The sequence below is a fragment of the Panulirus ornatus genome, chromosome 9, assembly GCF_036320965.1.
Source record: "Panulirus ornatus isolate Po-2019 chromosome 9, ASM3632096v1, whole genome shotgun sequence".
NCBI lineage: Eukaryota > Metazoa > Arthropoda > Malacostraca > Decapoda > Palinuridae > Panulirus > Panulirus ornatus.
This window is the reverse complement of record NC_092232.1, coordinates 45,219,100-45,233,375: the sequence shown is the minus strand read 5'-3', so window position 1 is coordinate 45,233,375 and position 14,276 is coordinate 45,219,100. Positions and strand designations below refer to the sequence as shown.

Below are 14,276 nucleotides of genomic sequence, written 5' to 3'. Positions count from 1 at the left end.
TGTGCATGTATATGTATATGTGTATATGTTGATATGTGTATGTATGTGTGTGTATATGTGCATGTATGGACTTTTATGCGCTTATGCGGGAAACAGCGATCAAGTATGATATATATATATAATATATATATATATATATATATATATATATATATATATATATATATATATATATATATATGTTTACCAAATGGCGTCCTAGCTACGTCTCTTCGATATATATCAACTGACTTGTATATTTCTCTCTTGTGTCTCCCCTGATGATGTGATTATTACACGAAAGTGCACTTGGGAACTTTTCGTCTTTCATTTTCCCCGTGGACTCATAGGGATATATATATATATATATATATATATATATATATATATATATATATATATATATATATATATGTATATGTATATATATGATAGGTTATAATATATAGGTTAGTGAAGATTGGTCCACGTATTGCTATAATATGCGACTATATATATATATATATATATATATATATATATATATATATATATATATATATATATATATATATATATATATATATCTTCTGTTTCCCATTTTTAGAAAGTTAAAAAAATACAAGGAGGGGAGGATTTCTGGCCCCCCGCTCCCGTCCCATCTAGTCGCTTTCTACGACACGCGAGGAATGCGTGGGAAGTATTCTTTCACCCCTATCCCCAGGGATAATATACATATATATATACACATACACACACATACACACACACACGCACATATACACACACACACACACATACATATATATACATATGAAAAATGTAAGAAACAATTTAGAAAACTGAAACTTCTAGCTTGAAATGAAATGAAAAAATGAATGTCACATAATGGTTCAACCTCTAGCTATGGAAAAAGGAAATGTTTAATTTATTTACACAAACGTCAATAGTAGTTCACATCAATTTAACCACTGTATCAATAAGCTTCAAATGTCTGAGCTACATTTTTTCCAATTTCACTATTTTCTTGTCAAAGCACCAAACGCGGGAGACAGCGACAAAGCAAAAAAAAAAAAAAAAAAAATATATATATATATATATATATATATATATATATATATATATATATATATATATATATATATATATATATATATTCGTCATTTCCCGCAGGTGTCATACTTGATTGTTTCACAAAGAAAGGTGTCGTATTTGTGTATTTGACAAAGGCAGATGTTGTGCTAGTTTGTGTCACCCAGGCAGATGTCGTGCCGGTGTCATATAGGTAATTGTCATGCTGGTGTCACAAAGACAGATGCCACGCCAGTGTCACACAGGCATGTGTCATCATAGTGTTTGCCACACCCAGGCAGATGACACGTTACTGTGACACAGATAGATGTCACGCTAATACCAAACATACAGTTGTCACATAAGTATGTTACACAGGCAACTGTTGCACTAGTAGGTGTCATGCTAGTGTTACAGACGCCGGTGTTACACTGTTGTCAATGTGGCCAGTGTCACCATCGTGTCACACAGGGAGGTTAGGTTAGGAGAGTGTGCACCTCCCAAGCCAATGTCATGTTCGTGTATTTCACTCTAGCAGCTGTCATGCTCAGATGTGTCGAAAAGGGAGTTTTCCAAGCGAATGTGTGTAACCCTAGTTCATACTTCTGTGACCCTCCACAGGTGCAGTACCTCAACTGGGCTCAGGGTCAGCCCAATGGACAGAGGATTGAAAACTGCGCCGTGATCAAGGGCGAGACCTTTCAGGTTAGTGAAGACTGGTCCACGTATTGCTATAATATGCGAGTGTATTATGGTATATCTATACAAGGTGTTTAGTGCTCTGTCTGTCTCTCTGTTTGCCTATCAACGGAGGACTGTATGATGAAGTGTTAGAGGATGAATGACCCAGGATGAGAGGTGAGACCCAAATTTGAGGTGAATCTAACATGGCAGTTGTATTTGAGGTTGTATTTGAGGTGGCCACAACACCACGACCAGTGTGCCTCAGTTACTGCCACAACCCCACGACCAGTGATGGAGAGCTTCTGTGCCGGAGAAGTGTTGTGGTGGGTAGGTTCTGTGCTGGAGAAGAGTTGTGGTGGAGAGGTTCTGTGTTGGAGAGGTGTTATGTTGGGAAGGGTCTATGCTGGAAAGGAGTTATGGTAGAGACAGCGTTTGTGTTGGAGAAGTGTTACGTTGGGGAGGGTCTATGCTGGAGAGGAGTTATGGTGGCGAAAGCGTTTGTGTTGGAGAAGTGTTACGTTGGGGAGGGTCTATGCTGGAAAGGAGTAATGGTGGAGAGAGCTTCTGTGTTGGAGAAGTATTACGTTGGAGAGGGTCTATGCTGGAAAGGAGTAATGATGGAGAGAGCTTCTGTGTTGGAGAAGTGTTACGTTGGGGAGGGTCTGTGCTGGAAAGGAGTAATGATGGAGAGAGCTTCTGTGTTGGAGAAGTGTTACGTTGGGGAGGGTCTATGCTGGAAAGGAGTAATGGTGGAGAGAGCTTCTGTGTTGGAGAGGTTGTGACACCGTGGTTGGTTGTACTGGCAGGGACGGTGGGTGGACCAGTCGTGCAGGAAGAGCTTCAAGGTGTGTACGTTGTGTCGTGTCCCGATGCCCGTCTTCCTCAGGTGAGTCAGAGATACTCATCTACACGAACTGAGGTCAGTAATTGACTCATGTTAGCCTCAGTGGGTGGGATGTACCAGCCAAGGGTCATGTTCACAGCAGTGGGTGGGATGTACCAGCCAGGGGTCATGTTCAAAGCAGTGGGTGGGATGTACCAGCCAGGGGTCATGTTCACAGCAGTGGGTGGGATGTACCAGCCAGGGGTCATGTTCACAGCAGTGGGTGGGATGTACCAGCCAGGGGTCATGTTCACAGCAGTGGGTGGGATGTACCAGCCAGGGTCATGTTCACAGCAGTGGGTGGGATGTACCAGCCAGGGGTCATGTTCACAGCAGTGGGTGGGATGTACCAGCCAGGGGTCATGTTCACAGCAGTGGGTGGGATGTACCAACCAGGGGTCATGTTCACAGCAGTGGGTGGGATGTACCAGCCAGGGGTCATGTTCACAGCAGTGGGTGGGATGTACCAGCCAGGGGTCATGTTCACAGCAGTGGGTGGGATGTACCACCTATGCAGGGCCATGATATAGGGAAGCAGTAACCTTATTAAGTTTAACTGATGAAAAATATACTATAATTTCTCCTTTCATCTTTCTTTGACTTTCAGTCTTATCTTACGTTTCCAATTTGTGGCAACATTGTCCTGGAGGCTTTATACAATGAACACACCCAAACCTGCTCCCAAAAAAGCTGGGCTTGCTATTGTGTTGCTGTTCTTTTCCCTCAGAACAGCTGTCCCATATCTATAGGGACGTTAACAACGCTCTGGTATGGAGTGTTATTCACAGGAATCAGATAGCCCTTAACTATCTTTGAATCAAAAGCCTTCTTTGCCTTATGGATCCTCCTCTTATCACATCTCACCCTCACCGTCCGCCTTGATGTTGTCTTCTTTCCCTTATTGTACGTTTCCAATCAGTCCCTCTTGTCTTTATTGTCTTCTACTTTCTGCTTCGCTGTTCATCCGAGAATGCTATGACTGGGGCTTGCTTTTATCCAAGCTCTTGTGTATATAAATCCATGGCAACTTCAAAATTTGATATCATCTGTTCATTATCAACCTTAGTTGTTGATAACCTCAGCTATTGATAATAATCTCATCTGTTAATAATAAACTCAGCCATTGATGATAACATCAGCTGTTCTTGATAACCTTACCTATATATGATAAGTAATTATAAAGTTAGCTTTTGCACCTACGAACTGTAAATCACTTTTAAACTATTTGCCTTTCTGATCTCTGTCCCTTAAACAATACTGATATGTGTAATGATGTGTGTGTGTGTGTGTATGTGTGTGTGTGTGTACAGGTTCCGGGGGATCTGCGACTCGACGCTGTACGATGACCGCTTCGTGCTGGAGGGAACCAAGAACCAGAAGCCTTACTTCCGAGGTTACTACCGCTCCCACATCTACTACACCGATGACAACAGATGGCGCCTCCAGAACATCATGGTGAGGCGCCGGGAGGAGATGGGGCGTGTTGCCACTGAAGTTAGGAAGAGTTAGGCCTCATCCAAGTTACGAATTGGAACTCATGAGTGTCAGAAACAAGGGGAATAGGGCTAGAATTATGAGTAAAAGGTCTCTGGGAAGAATCTGGGGAAGGAGTAGAGTCCTTAGGCTAGCATGGGGTAACAGTACGGAGTCCAGCTGGCTGAGAGCTGGTGCCGTCTTGGGTTACAAGGTAGAGGTGAGGGACGGACTGCGAGGTAAGGTGCTGGTCGTGGTGAGCTCAGCCTGGGAGTTAGGGTAGGATGGAGTTAAGGGGCACGTGAGACGACGATAGGGAAAGGTAGACTAAGGAGGCTGGAGCTAGGGTCAGGTGGAAGTGTGGACATGCTGGGGTCACTGGTAGTGTAGGGAGGCTGGGATATACGGCCGGGAGTGTGCGCGTAGTGATAAGGGCGAGTAAGAAGCCGGGGATGGAGTGTTGAGGACTGGCGGAGGTGGGGATAGTTGGAGGTAAAGATAAGCTGTGAGTTCAAGATAGGACGTGAGGAGGGACAAGATGAGGCTGGCAAAAAGTGAGCCTAGATTGGGAGTCGAGGAAAATGGCGGGGGAGAAAACAATGGTGGTAATAGGTGGACGAGGTGGAATTGCTAGGCTGAGAATGGTGCACGTCTGGTGTTGGTTGGACAGACAGCCGAATGAACACTGAACCAAGAGGAATATCCGGGCTGGAGGGAGGCAGATCAGTGGTTGTGGTGGTGTGAGGATGGTTAGGAAAAGGATTGGATCCTGTGATAGGAAGGGTTAGTTAGCTGAAGGAACGAGTGGATGATTACATCCTGGGATATGGAGATGTTGAAAGTAGGCTGAGGCAGGAGGGAAGGAACTGAATAGGTGGGGAAGTATTAGGACTGTTTTGATGTAGGTAAGAGAAAGGGTACAGTGTAGGGTACCAGCCACGGGGCAGGAGGCTAAGAGAGATTGGTGTCTAGTCAAAATCTTGCAGACTAAGAGAAATGAAGTCACAGTTTGACTCTCACTTTCCTTGTTATAGCCACATTGTCTTTGGTAATATTTTCAGCCTTTGTGTGCATGTCCTATGCAAAGAGGCAAATCTTATAATTAATCATTATTAGAAAATGAATATTAGTATTATCATCATCATTATTATTAGTAGTATTATCATCATCATCATTATTACCATTTTTACTTAACTAAGCTACTTGGGCAGTCTGAGATTGTGATTGAACCTAACTTGGATCATTCTGGGATGAAGTTGAAAACGCTATCTTCACTATACCCTCCTCTCCAAGAGACTACATCTTCACTACTCTCATCCACATTAACTTACATCATGATTACGTCCTCTTCTACATTAATTCACATCCTCAAACCACAATCATATTAACCGTTATCTTCACCACAGCCTTATCTTCACTAATGTATCATCATCACTATACCCTTACCATCGCTATATCCTTATGTTTACTCACATTCATTTTCATTACTCTCATATCTTTCCTGTACAACTTTACGACGCTATTGTCTTCACATCTTCCTTGTCTTCATCACATCTTCATCGTCACCACTCACTACCCTCACAATACTCTTGTCTCCATAAAGTTAGGTTGAATGCCGGTCATCCTTGAACATAGATTACATTATTTTGTATTCACTTTATCCTTCTCCACGACATCCTTATCTTTACATAGCTAAGTTCAAGAGTTTCCTTTACTTTCCTTCACTATACGCTAATCTTCACAATATCCTCATCTTGAGTGAGCGAGGTTCAAATCCGGTCTGCAGCCGGCTTTAAACATAACTTGCATCATTTGGCTTCACTGTAGTCTTTGCCATAGCCTTATCCTCACAACATCCCTGGGCTCACTACGCACTTCGCTACGCTGTCTTGTCACGGCAACCTTTCTTCCTTATCCTCTTGTTCATTATACTCCTCTGTCTTCTTCAAGAATTACCAAAATAGGCAGATTCACGAACATCAATATTGATATATAGATTTTTCCATAACTTTTCACTATCCCAGAGTTAGCGAGGAAGAGCCAGGAACGGACGAAGTAATGGCCTCATTCTCTCACACTAGCTCTTTAGATGGCACGTATAATGCATCAAAACCACAATTTCCTTATCCACAGCCTGGCCTAACACAGCTATCCGTGGTTTCCCCCTGACCACTTCATAGGCCCTAGTTCAGTCCATTGACAGCACGTCACCCCTTCTACACCATAATTGCCCTAATTCACTCTATCCCGCGCTCGCTTTACACCCTCTTGCATGTTCAGATCCTGAGAACTCAAAACCTTTTCCATTCCATCCTCTCATCTTCAGATTGGTTTCCCCCTTCTCCTTATCCCCTCCGCTTGTGTCACATACGTCCTCATGGTTAACCTCTTCTTATTCATCCTCTTCATATGTCCATTTCAATACACCCTCATGTCTAACAATACGCTGATTTTCTCACCACATTCTTTGTCTATCATTTCTTGATGAACCTTCCTCACGCCAGATATTGTCCTCAAGCACTTGATTTCCAACACATTCAACCTCATCCTTACATGTCTCATCCAGAGCCTTCTCCTCACATCGAAACAACACCATTGGGACTGCTACACCATCAGACATACCCATTTTTGCCCTCATCGACTATGACTTCTTCACACACCCAATGTGCCTAGACCTACTGGTTCATTTCTGCTTCCATGGTTCCATTTGTTGCCTTGTACTCTCCCAGGTAACTAAGACTCCCCACTGCCTCCAGATTCTCGCCATTGAAACTCAAACTCCAATTAACCTGTCTCTTTCATCTGCTCAACTTAATTAATAATCTTGCTGTACTCACATTTACTCTCAACTTCTCAACTTTCTCATTTCCCATACTATCCAAGACATTACTATTATTGCTATCATTATCATTATTATTATTATTATTGTTATTATTATAATTATTATTATTATCATTATTATTATTATTATTATTATTATTATTATTATTATTATCATTATCATTATTATTATTATTGTTGTTATTATCATTATTATTATTATTATTATTATTATTATTATTATTATTATTTCCTAAACGCAATTCCATGGTACACTCTGTTCAACAGTGACAGGGAGGACGAAGTAGGCAAGTAGGCGATGGTGTTTTGTTCTTTGTTAAAGCTCACTTCAATCACGTAGTGAACAACGTTGTAACCGTTGAGAACTTCGACCTCATTTGCTCTGGAAATTACAGGAAAGCTTTGTAAGAAGATAACAGGACTCATTTTAGGGCTCCTTGCACAGATGCCAGACGTACGCGATAGACTCTATGATCAGGAAGCAGAAACCTTTTAACTAAACAAGATTCTCTAAGAGACTTTTTAACATACCGATATCTAAGTCCTGGGGGTTTAATCTCTTTCTGTCAGCCCCAGGTGTGGATTCTAATCTAGATTTGCTTGATAGCGCCCAATTCTAATCATTGGAGAAACCTACAAGTGACGAAAAATATTAGATTTAGTTCTAATACAGATGGGGATTGTGTTGATATTGTTGAAGTTGGAGAAAGGTTTGGCACAAGCGATCACCGAGAGATTCCTTATGAGGTCACTTCCAACACTTTATGTGATGTTGGTCAACACGGCAAAAAATACTCGATTTAAAACTTGCAGAGTTTAGTCATCTTTGCATTGCTCTTAATAGGCAGACCTGGAGTGATGTGGTCAATGAACACGACATGACCGTAACTTGGAAGAGCTTCAGTAAAACTTTCGAAGCGGTAGGGAGAACATATGAGCCCATATGTAGTTAGATTGTCTATATCTAAAACGAAGCCAAGGTGGTGGACCAATGAAGTAGAAAAGTGCCTCTTATCTGAAAACGTAGCTCAAAAGAATCTCAAGGAGACAAACAACAACCATGATAGAGTAAGTTATTTACGTCTGCTCAGAGAAACTGAGACTTGTTACGGCAAAACATAAGGTCAAGGTGAAGCGTTTATAATAGAAAATATCAAAAGAAACCGTAAGGAATTTTATTGTTATATCATTATCCAATCAACTGGTCCATCTATTGGGGAAAACGGTGACAAGGTAACAACGCCATTGCAAAAAAAAATTTACTTTTTTTTCTTGCATCTTTACATATAACCGAAGACACAACCCATGTATTCAGTTTCACTGATAAGAGAATGTTCTGCAACGAATTGATATACGAGCTGAAGACGCGCGATTAGCAGTCAACAGAGTGAAGATGACTAACACGGAAGATCCTGATACACTGTGTCTGAGGACAATGAAAGAGGCGAAGAATGAGGTAGCTACGCCCTTGACTGCTCTTTTCAGTAAGCCACAACAGCTTCGATACTACCGCCCTTTAACCGAGCCGAAGGTAAACATTTTCCACACACACACACACACAAACACAGATTCACACTAACAGATCTCTTTCATTTGCACCGAATGGTATGGTGGTGTAGTACTGTATGTTTCAACAGGATGTAAGTATACATGTCTCATCAGCATGTAAGTATACATGTCTCATCAGGATATAAGTATATATGTCTCATCCGGATGTAAGTATATGTCTCTTCAGGATGTAATTATACATGTCTCTTCAGGATGTAATTAAACATGTCTCATCAGCATGTAAATATACATGTCTCTTCAGGATATAAGTATATATGTCTCATCCGGATGTAAGTATATATGTCTCATCAGGATGAATGTTTATAACCTGTACATGTGATATATTCTATAATTTTCTGTGACGCCAAAGACACATTTTCCTCCCTGTTACTGTGGGTCCCTCACGACGGCCTGGACGTGAACTAACCCAAGGTCAACGACACATACGCCCAGATGGAAGACGACGGCTCTCTAGACTTCCCAGTGGGCCGGCACTTGTGGAAGTTCTCGCACGGTTTCTGTGGGGAGAAGAAGCGAGTGCCACAGAGCCTGACCCTCACCCAGTGCGCCAAGAACGAGGAGTTCACCTGCGACGATGGCACCTGCATCCACATCAACCAGGTAAGGACGCTGATGCCTTCCACCCCGACCCGTTTCCATTGGCCTCCACAGCAGCTCACACTGCTTGCATCACTCAACGCCACTGGTGATGGCACCGAGGACGTGTTCTTCCTTAAACATCAGATGATGATCTCTGGTACACGACAGTTTTTTTTTTCACCTCTTAGAACAAACAAAATTTCTATAATCTTAACGTAAGAAAACATGACAACCAAAATCATTTCATTTTCAAGTATGGTTTTTCAGTGTGATTCTCAAATGATTTCTCGCCAAGTTGTTAGGATCGTACAGAATTATGTGAGGGACCAGCGGCTGTGGAATAACACTCTTCTTCAGGTGGCCATCGGCTTGTCTTCAACTTCCTTTGGATCATTCTGGAAATTAGTTCAAAAAGGCCATCTTCAAAAGACTGCATCTTCACTATACCTTTGCCTTCACTAACTTACATCTTCACTACAGCGAATCATCACTGCACTACAATCTCATATTCACTATAGCTGTAACTTCGCTAACTAGGATCTTCACTACATTTAATCAATAATACCCATTTACCTTTGACATAATCCTTACGGGTAAGATGAAAGGTAGACTTTTCCACACACACACACATACACACACATACCATTACCAGTACACTAATAGATTAACCTGAATGAAGATAACCACAAATTCCATTCATGATCTATATAAATCAAGTTAGCTGCTTCCAAATCAGCTCACGTATTCTAAGAAGCGGGTGAATATTCTGTTGATGTCTTCATTATTAAGGGGGAGGTTTGCCTCAGGTGTGTGACCGTCGTGTCCAGTGTCCCGACATGTCAGACGAGCTGGACTGCTCTACTGTGGTGAGGCCCAAGGGTTACCAGCCTACCCTCCCACCACCCAGCATCGTCAACACAGCCCTGCCAGTTTACCTCAACCTCACCCTCAGGTAACCTAACAGATTGGGAGACTAACGGTTTCCAAGGGGATGGATCGGCATAGGACGTGGAGATACGTCAACTAAAGAGTATCAAAGCCAGTCATGATTATGAGACAAATACAACCTTTTATAAACATTTGTACAACATTATTATAGTCTGTAAAACTTTAGGGATAGTTTTTCCTTTTGATTTTGAAGCTTTTGTGCCACGATCCCCACCACCTCCCTCTTAGGCTCGGTGCCCGGCGACTGACTCATCATCATCTCTCCTTCTCCCCCGACAGTTCCTTCGCCAGTATTGACGCCATCAACAACAGGTTCACGGTGGAGCTGCTGGTGCGGATGATCTGGAAGGACCAACGCCTCCAGTTCAAGCACCTGCGGAGCGACCGTCAGCTCAACATCATCCTACCCACTGAGGTCAGCTGTAGCACTCGGTCACGTATATGATCTTGGCTGTTGTTTGACCCTAGCTAACACAGGCCTTACACTCCCTCCATAGTTGCATAGATTGAATCCCAGAGTTAGGAAATATGACCTACGCAGTGAGATCATAGTCTCTGCTCTACCACCGACACACTGTTCACACTCCCGCTTCAGCAAAGGTGTCCAAATGTAGACCACTTCACACACGACCGTCTCAGAAATCTCTTCAGTACTGCATTCTACTGGGTATGATGTTAGGCGAGAGGACACATCTTTATGACGCCTTAAACGAGTAAGGGAGTCCGTAAAAATTTCCCTTTTTTCATATTGTTCGCCATTTCCCACGTTAGCGAGGTAGCGCCAAGAAGAGACGAGGAAAAGCCGTATTATCCCGCATCCTCTCTCTCTATCATATGCAATGCACCGAAACCACAGCCCGTTATCCACAACCAGGCCCGAAAGACCTTTTCATAGTTCCTCAGCCGTTTCACATGACCTGGCTTAGTCCAGTGACAGCACGTTGACCTCTGCACACCACATCATTCCAATTCACCATATCCTGTGCATGCCTTTCACCCTCCTACATATTCGGGCCCCGAACACTGGGAATCTTTTTCACTCCATCCCTCCAACTGGTCACCTCCTTCTCGTTGTTCCCTCTGCTTCTGGCACATGTATCCTCTTTGTCAACCTATCCTTACCAATTCTCTCCATATATCTAAACCATTTCAGAACACCCTCATCAGCTCTATCACCCACGCTTGTTTTATTTCCACACCTCTCTCTTACCCTTTTTTTTCGATCAACCTACCTCACATCACATATTGTCCTCATACATTTCATTTCCAACACACCCATTCTCCTTCACACTTATATATATAAACACGCCCATTTTCGCACACACAGATAACGACCTCTCTTTCCACACATTCCTCAGTGCTCCCAGAACCCTCACCCATTACTAGCTTTATGACCTACTTCTGCTTCCATGGTTTTATTTGTTGCCATGTCCACTTCCAGGTTTCTAAAACACTTCACTTCCTCCAAATTTTCTCCGTTTCAAACTCACATCCCGACTAACCTGTCCTTTGGCCCTACTGAAACCCAATAACCTTGCTTTTATTCACATTCCCACTCAACTTCCTCCTTCCACACATTCTCCAGTCACCAACTTCTGCAGTTTCTCACGCGAATCTGTCATTAATGCTGTCATCAGCAGACAACAACTGACTCACTTCCCAAGTTCCCTCATCCCCTACAGACGAATTCCTCGTTTCTTTTTCGAAGACCTTCATTTACCTTCCTTAACACCCTATCTAAAAATCAAACTGCCATGGTGACATACATCCTTGCCGCTGACCAACCTTCACTTGGAGCCACTTGCTTTCATTTCTTCCCACTCGTACACATGCCTTACACCAGTGATGAAAACTTACTGCTTTTAGCAGCTTCCTTCTCAAACTATATATTTGTATATTTGTATGACCTTCCATAAGGCATCTATATCATCCCTATTATATTCATCCTCCAGATTTATGAATGTCACATACAAATTCTTGTTTCCTTTCCCAAGTGCACTTTCGTGTAATGATCACATCGTCGGGGGAGACACAAAAATGAGATAGAAGACGTAGAAAAGTCAGATGGTATACTAAAGGAAGAGACGTGCCTAAGATGTCATTGGTAAACAAGCGTTACCGGATGGTAGGGTTGGGGTTGGTGGTGTTCGGGTCTGGCATCATGCCTGGCGCAAAATCCTTTATCATGTGGACCAGAAAGGGAACTGTTTACAAATTTTGCCAACGACAAAGCCATCCAGTTTGTATGACCTTCACTAATATAATGATACAACTATTTGTGTATTAAATATAATGATACAACTATTTGTATATTAAATATAGTGATACAACTATTTGTGTATCAAATGTAATGATACAACTATTTGTGTATCAAATGTAATGATACAACTATTTGTGTATTAGATATAATAGAAGACTCAGTGATATTTCTCGTTATAAAAAGTTACAGTTGTGATTATGGACAAAGTTGATTATTCATCGAAAACGAGTGATCTTTTGAGATATTACTACATACTCTAAACTCTGTAGAAATACACAAGAAGCAGTTAATTCCGAATTTGATGAAGAGCTGAAGTTGTTGGAAGACAATGATTCTTTCTTCAAAAGATTTTCATTGTTGTCCTCTTCATTGCCATACATTTTTTGTATTGAAGGCTCCAGTCACGGACAGAAGTCCAGAACGAGGCCGGAGCTTAATTGAAATACAAAAAGAATTATGAAACGGAAAAATAAAAGACAAGGGAAAGTATTTACGAGTTTTTGAGATGTGACTCATCATTGTTATTGGGAAAGATATGGGAAAGGAGAGAGTTCCAAAGCTTCGACGTGTAAGAAAAGAAGCAGTTGTCAAAACAGACTACCCCTGAGTTGCTGATGGTCACAAAATCATCATGTGACGCAGCAGCTTGCCTGACTGCCCACCCTCCTTGCTCCCACGGTCTAAGCTTCGGACATGCACTTGTTTCACAATACTAAGTCTGTATAATATAATACAACATACACAGAACAAAATTCCGTAACAATATATATATATATATATATATATATATATATATATATATATATATATATATATATATATATATATATATTTTCATTTTTTTCATACTATTCGCCATTTCCCGCGATAGCGAGGTAGCGTTGAGAGCAGAGGACTGGGCCCTTGAGGGAATATCCTCACCTGGGCCCCTTCTCTGTTCCCTCTTTTGGAAAATTAAAAAAAAAAAAAAAAAAAAAAAAAAAAAAAAAGTGAGAGGGGAGGATTTCCAGCCCCCCGCTCCCTCCCCTTTTAGTCGCCTTCTACGACACGCAGGGAATACGTGGGAAGTATTCTTTCTCCCCTATCCCCAGGGATATATATATATATATATATATATATATATATATATATATATATATATATATATATATATTCATTTTTTTCATACTATTCGCCATTTCCCGCGATAGCGAGGTAGCGTTAAGAACAGAGGACTGGGCCTTTGAGGGAATATCTTCACCTGGCCCCCTTCTCTGTTCCTTGTTGTGGAAAAAAAAAAAAAAAATATATATATATATATATATATATATATATATATATATATATATATATATATATATATATATATATATATATATATATATATATATAACCACCTTGGTTATTCAGGGAAAATTTTGACTTTATATTTAGCTTACAGATACATCGACATCAATTGCATATGAGAATAAGGTTTAGTTAAGTAAGATATTGGTACTGGGAGAAGAAGCAAGAGTCCAAGAGAGGCTGAGACTTAGGAGAGGCAGGGATGGAGGGAGAATCAGCAATATAGGAGAGGTAGGAATGCAGAGAGAGAGAGACAAGGGTGCGAGAAGAGGCACTGTTAAATGAGAGAGGCAAAGGTGTACAGAGAGACAGAGATGCGGGCAAGGCGAAGGTGGAGAAGAGGCAGGAGTGCGGGGAGATGCAAGGGTGCGGGGTGAGGCAGGAACTGATAGAGAGTGACGGCAAAGAGGCAGGGGTGGAGGGAGGGCTAAGAACTGAGGGAAAGGCAAGGGTGAAGAAAGCCAGGAGAGGGAAGGAGGGAGAGCTATAGACTCATTAACGCAACGATCACCTGCTCTGTTTACAGACTCTCTCCCAGGAACAATCTAAAATGAAAAGAAAAATCGACAAAACTCACACACGGACTCACCAACAGAGGGCGGGGTGCCACACTGGCGCTCGTACCCTGCAGGCGGAGCATGTATTGGCTGGTACTCCAGCAAATGGAACGGACCTAAGACGTAC

The 14,276-nt window shown here is 41.9% G+C and overlaps 1 protein-coding gene across 2 annotated transcripts in view; it reads left to right on the top strand.

Annotated features, from left to right (window-relative positions):
• LOC139750385 (uncharacterized) overlaps positions 1-14,276 on the top strand; it is a 252,434-nt gene that overhangs the window by 223,060 nt on the left and 15,098 nt on the right. For both annotated transcript variants that reach the window (XM_071665120.1, XM_071665119.1), the window contains exons 9-14: positions 1,651-1,734; positions 2,520-2,599; positions 3,907-4,051; positions 8,891-9,079; positions 9,865-10,010; positions 10,286-10,421. In XM_071665120.1, coding sequence (XP_071521221.1) covers positions 1,651-1,734; positions 2,520-2,599; positions 3,907-4,051; positions 8,891-9,079; positions 9,865-10,010; positions 10,286-10,421 — 780 coding nt within the window. The remainder of the gene's footprint in view (positions 1-1,650; positions 1,735-2,519; positions 2,600-3,906; positions 4,052-8,890; positions 9,080-9,864; positions 10,011-10,285; positions 10,422-14,276) is intronic.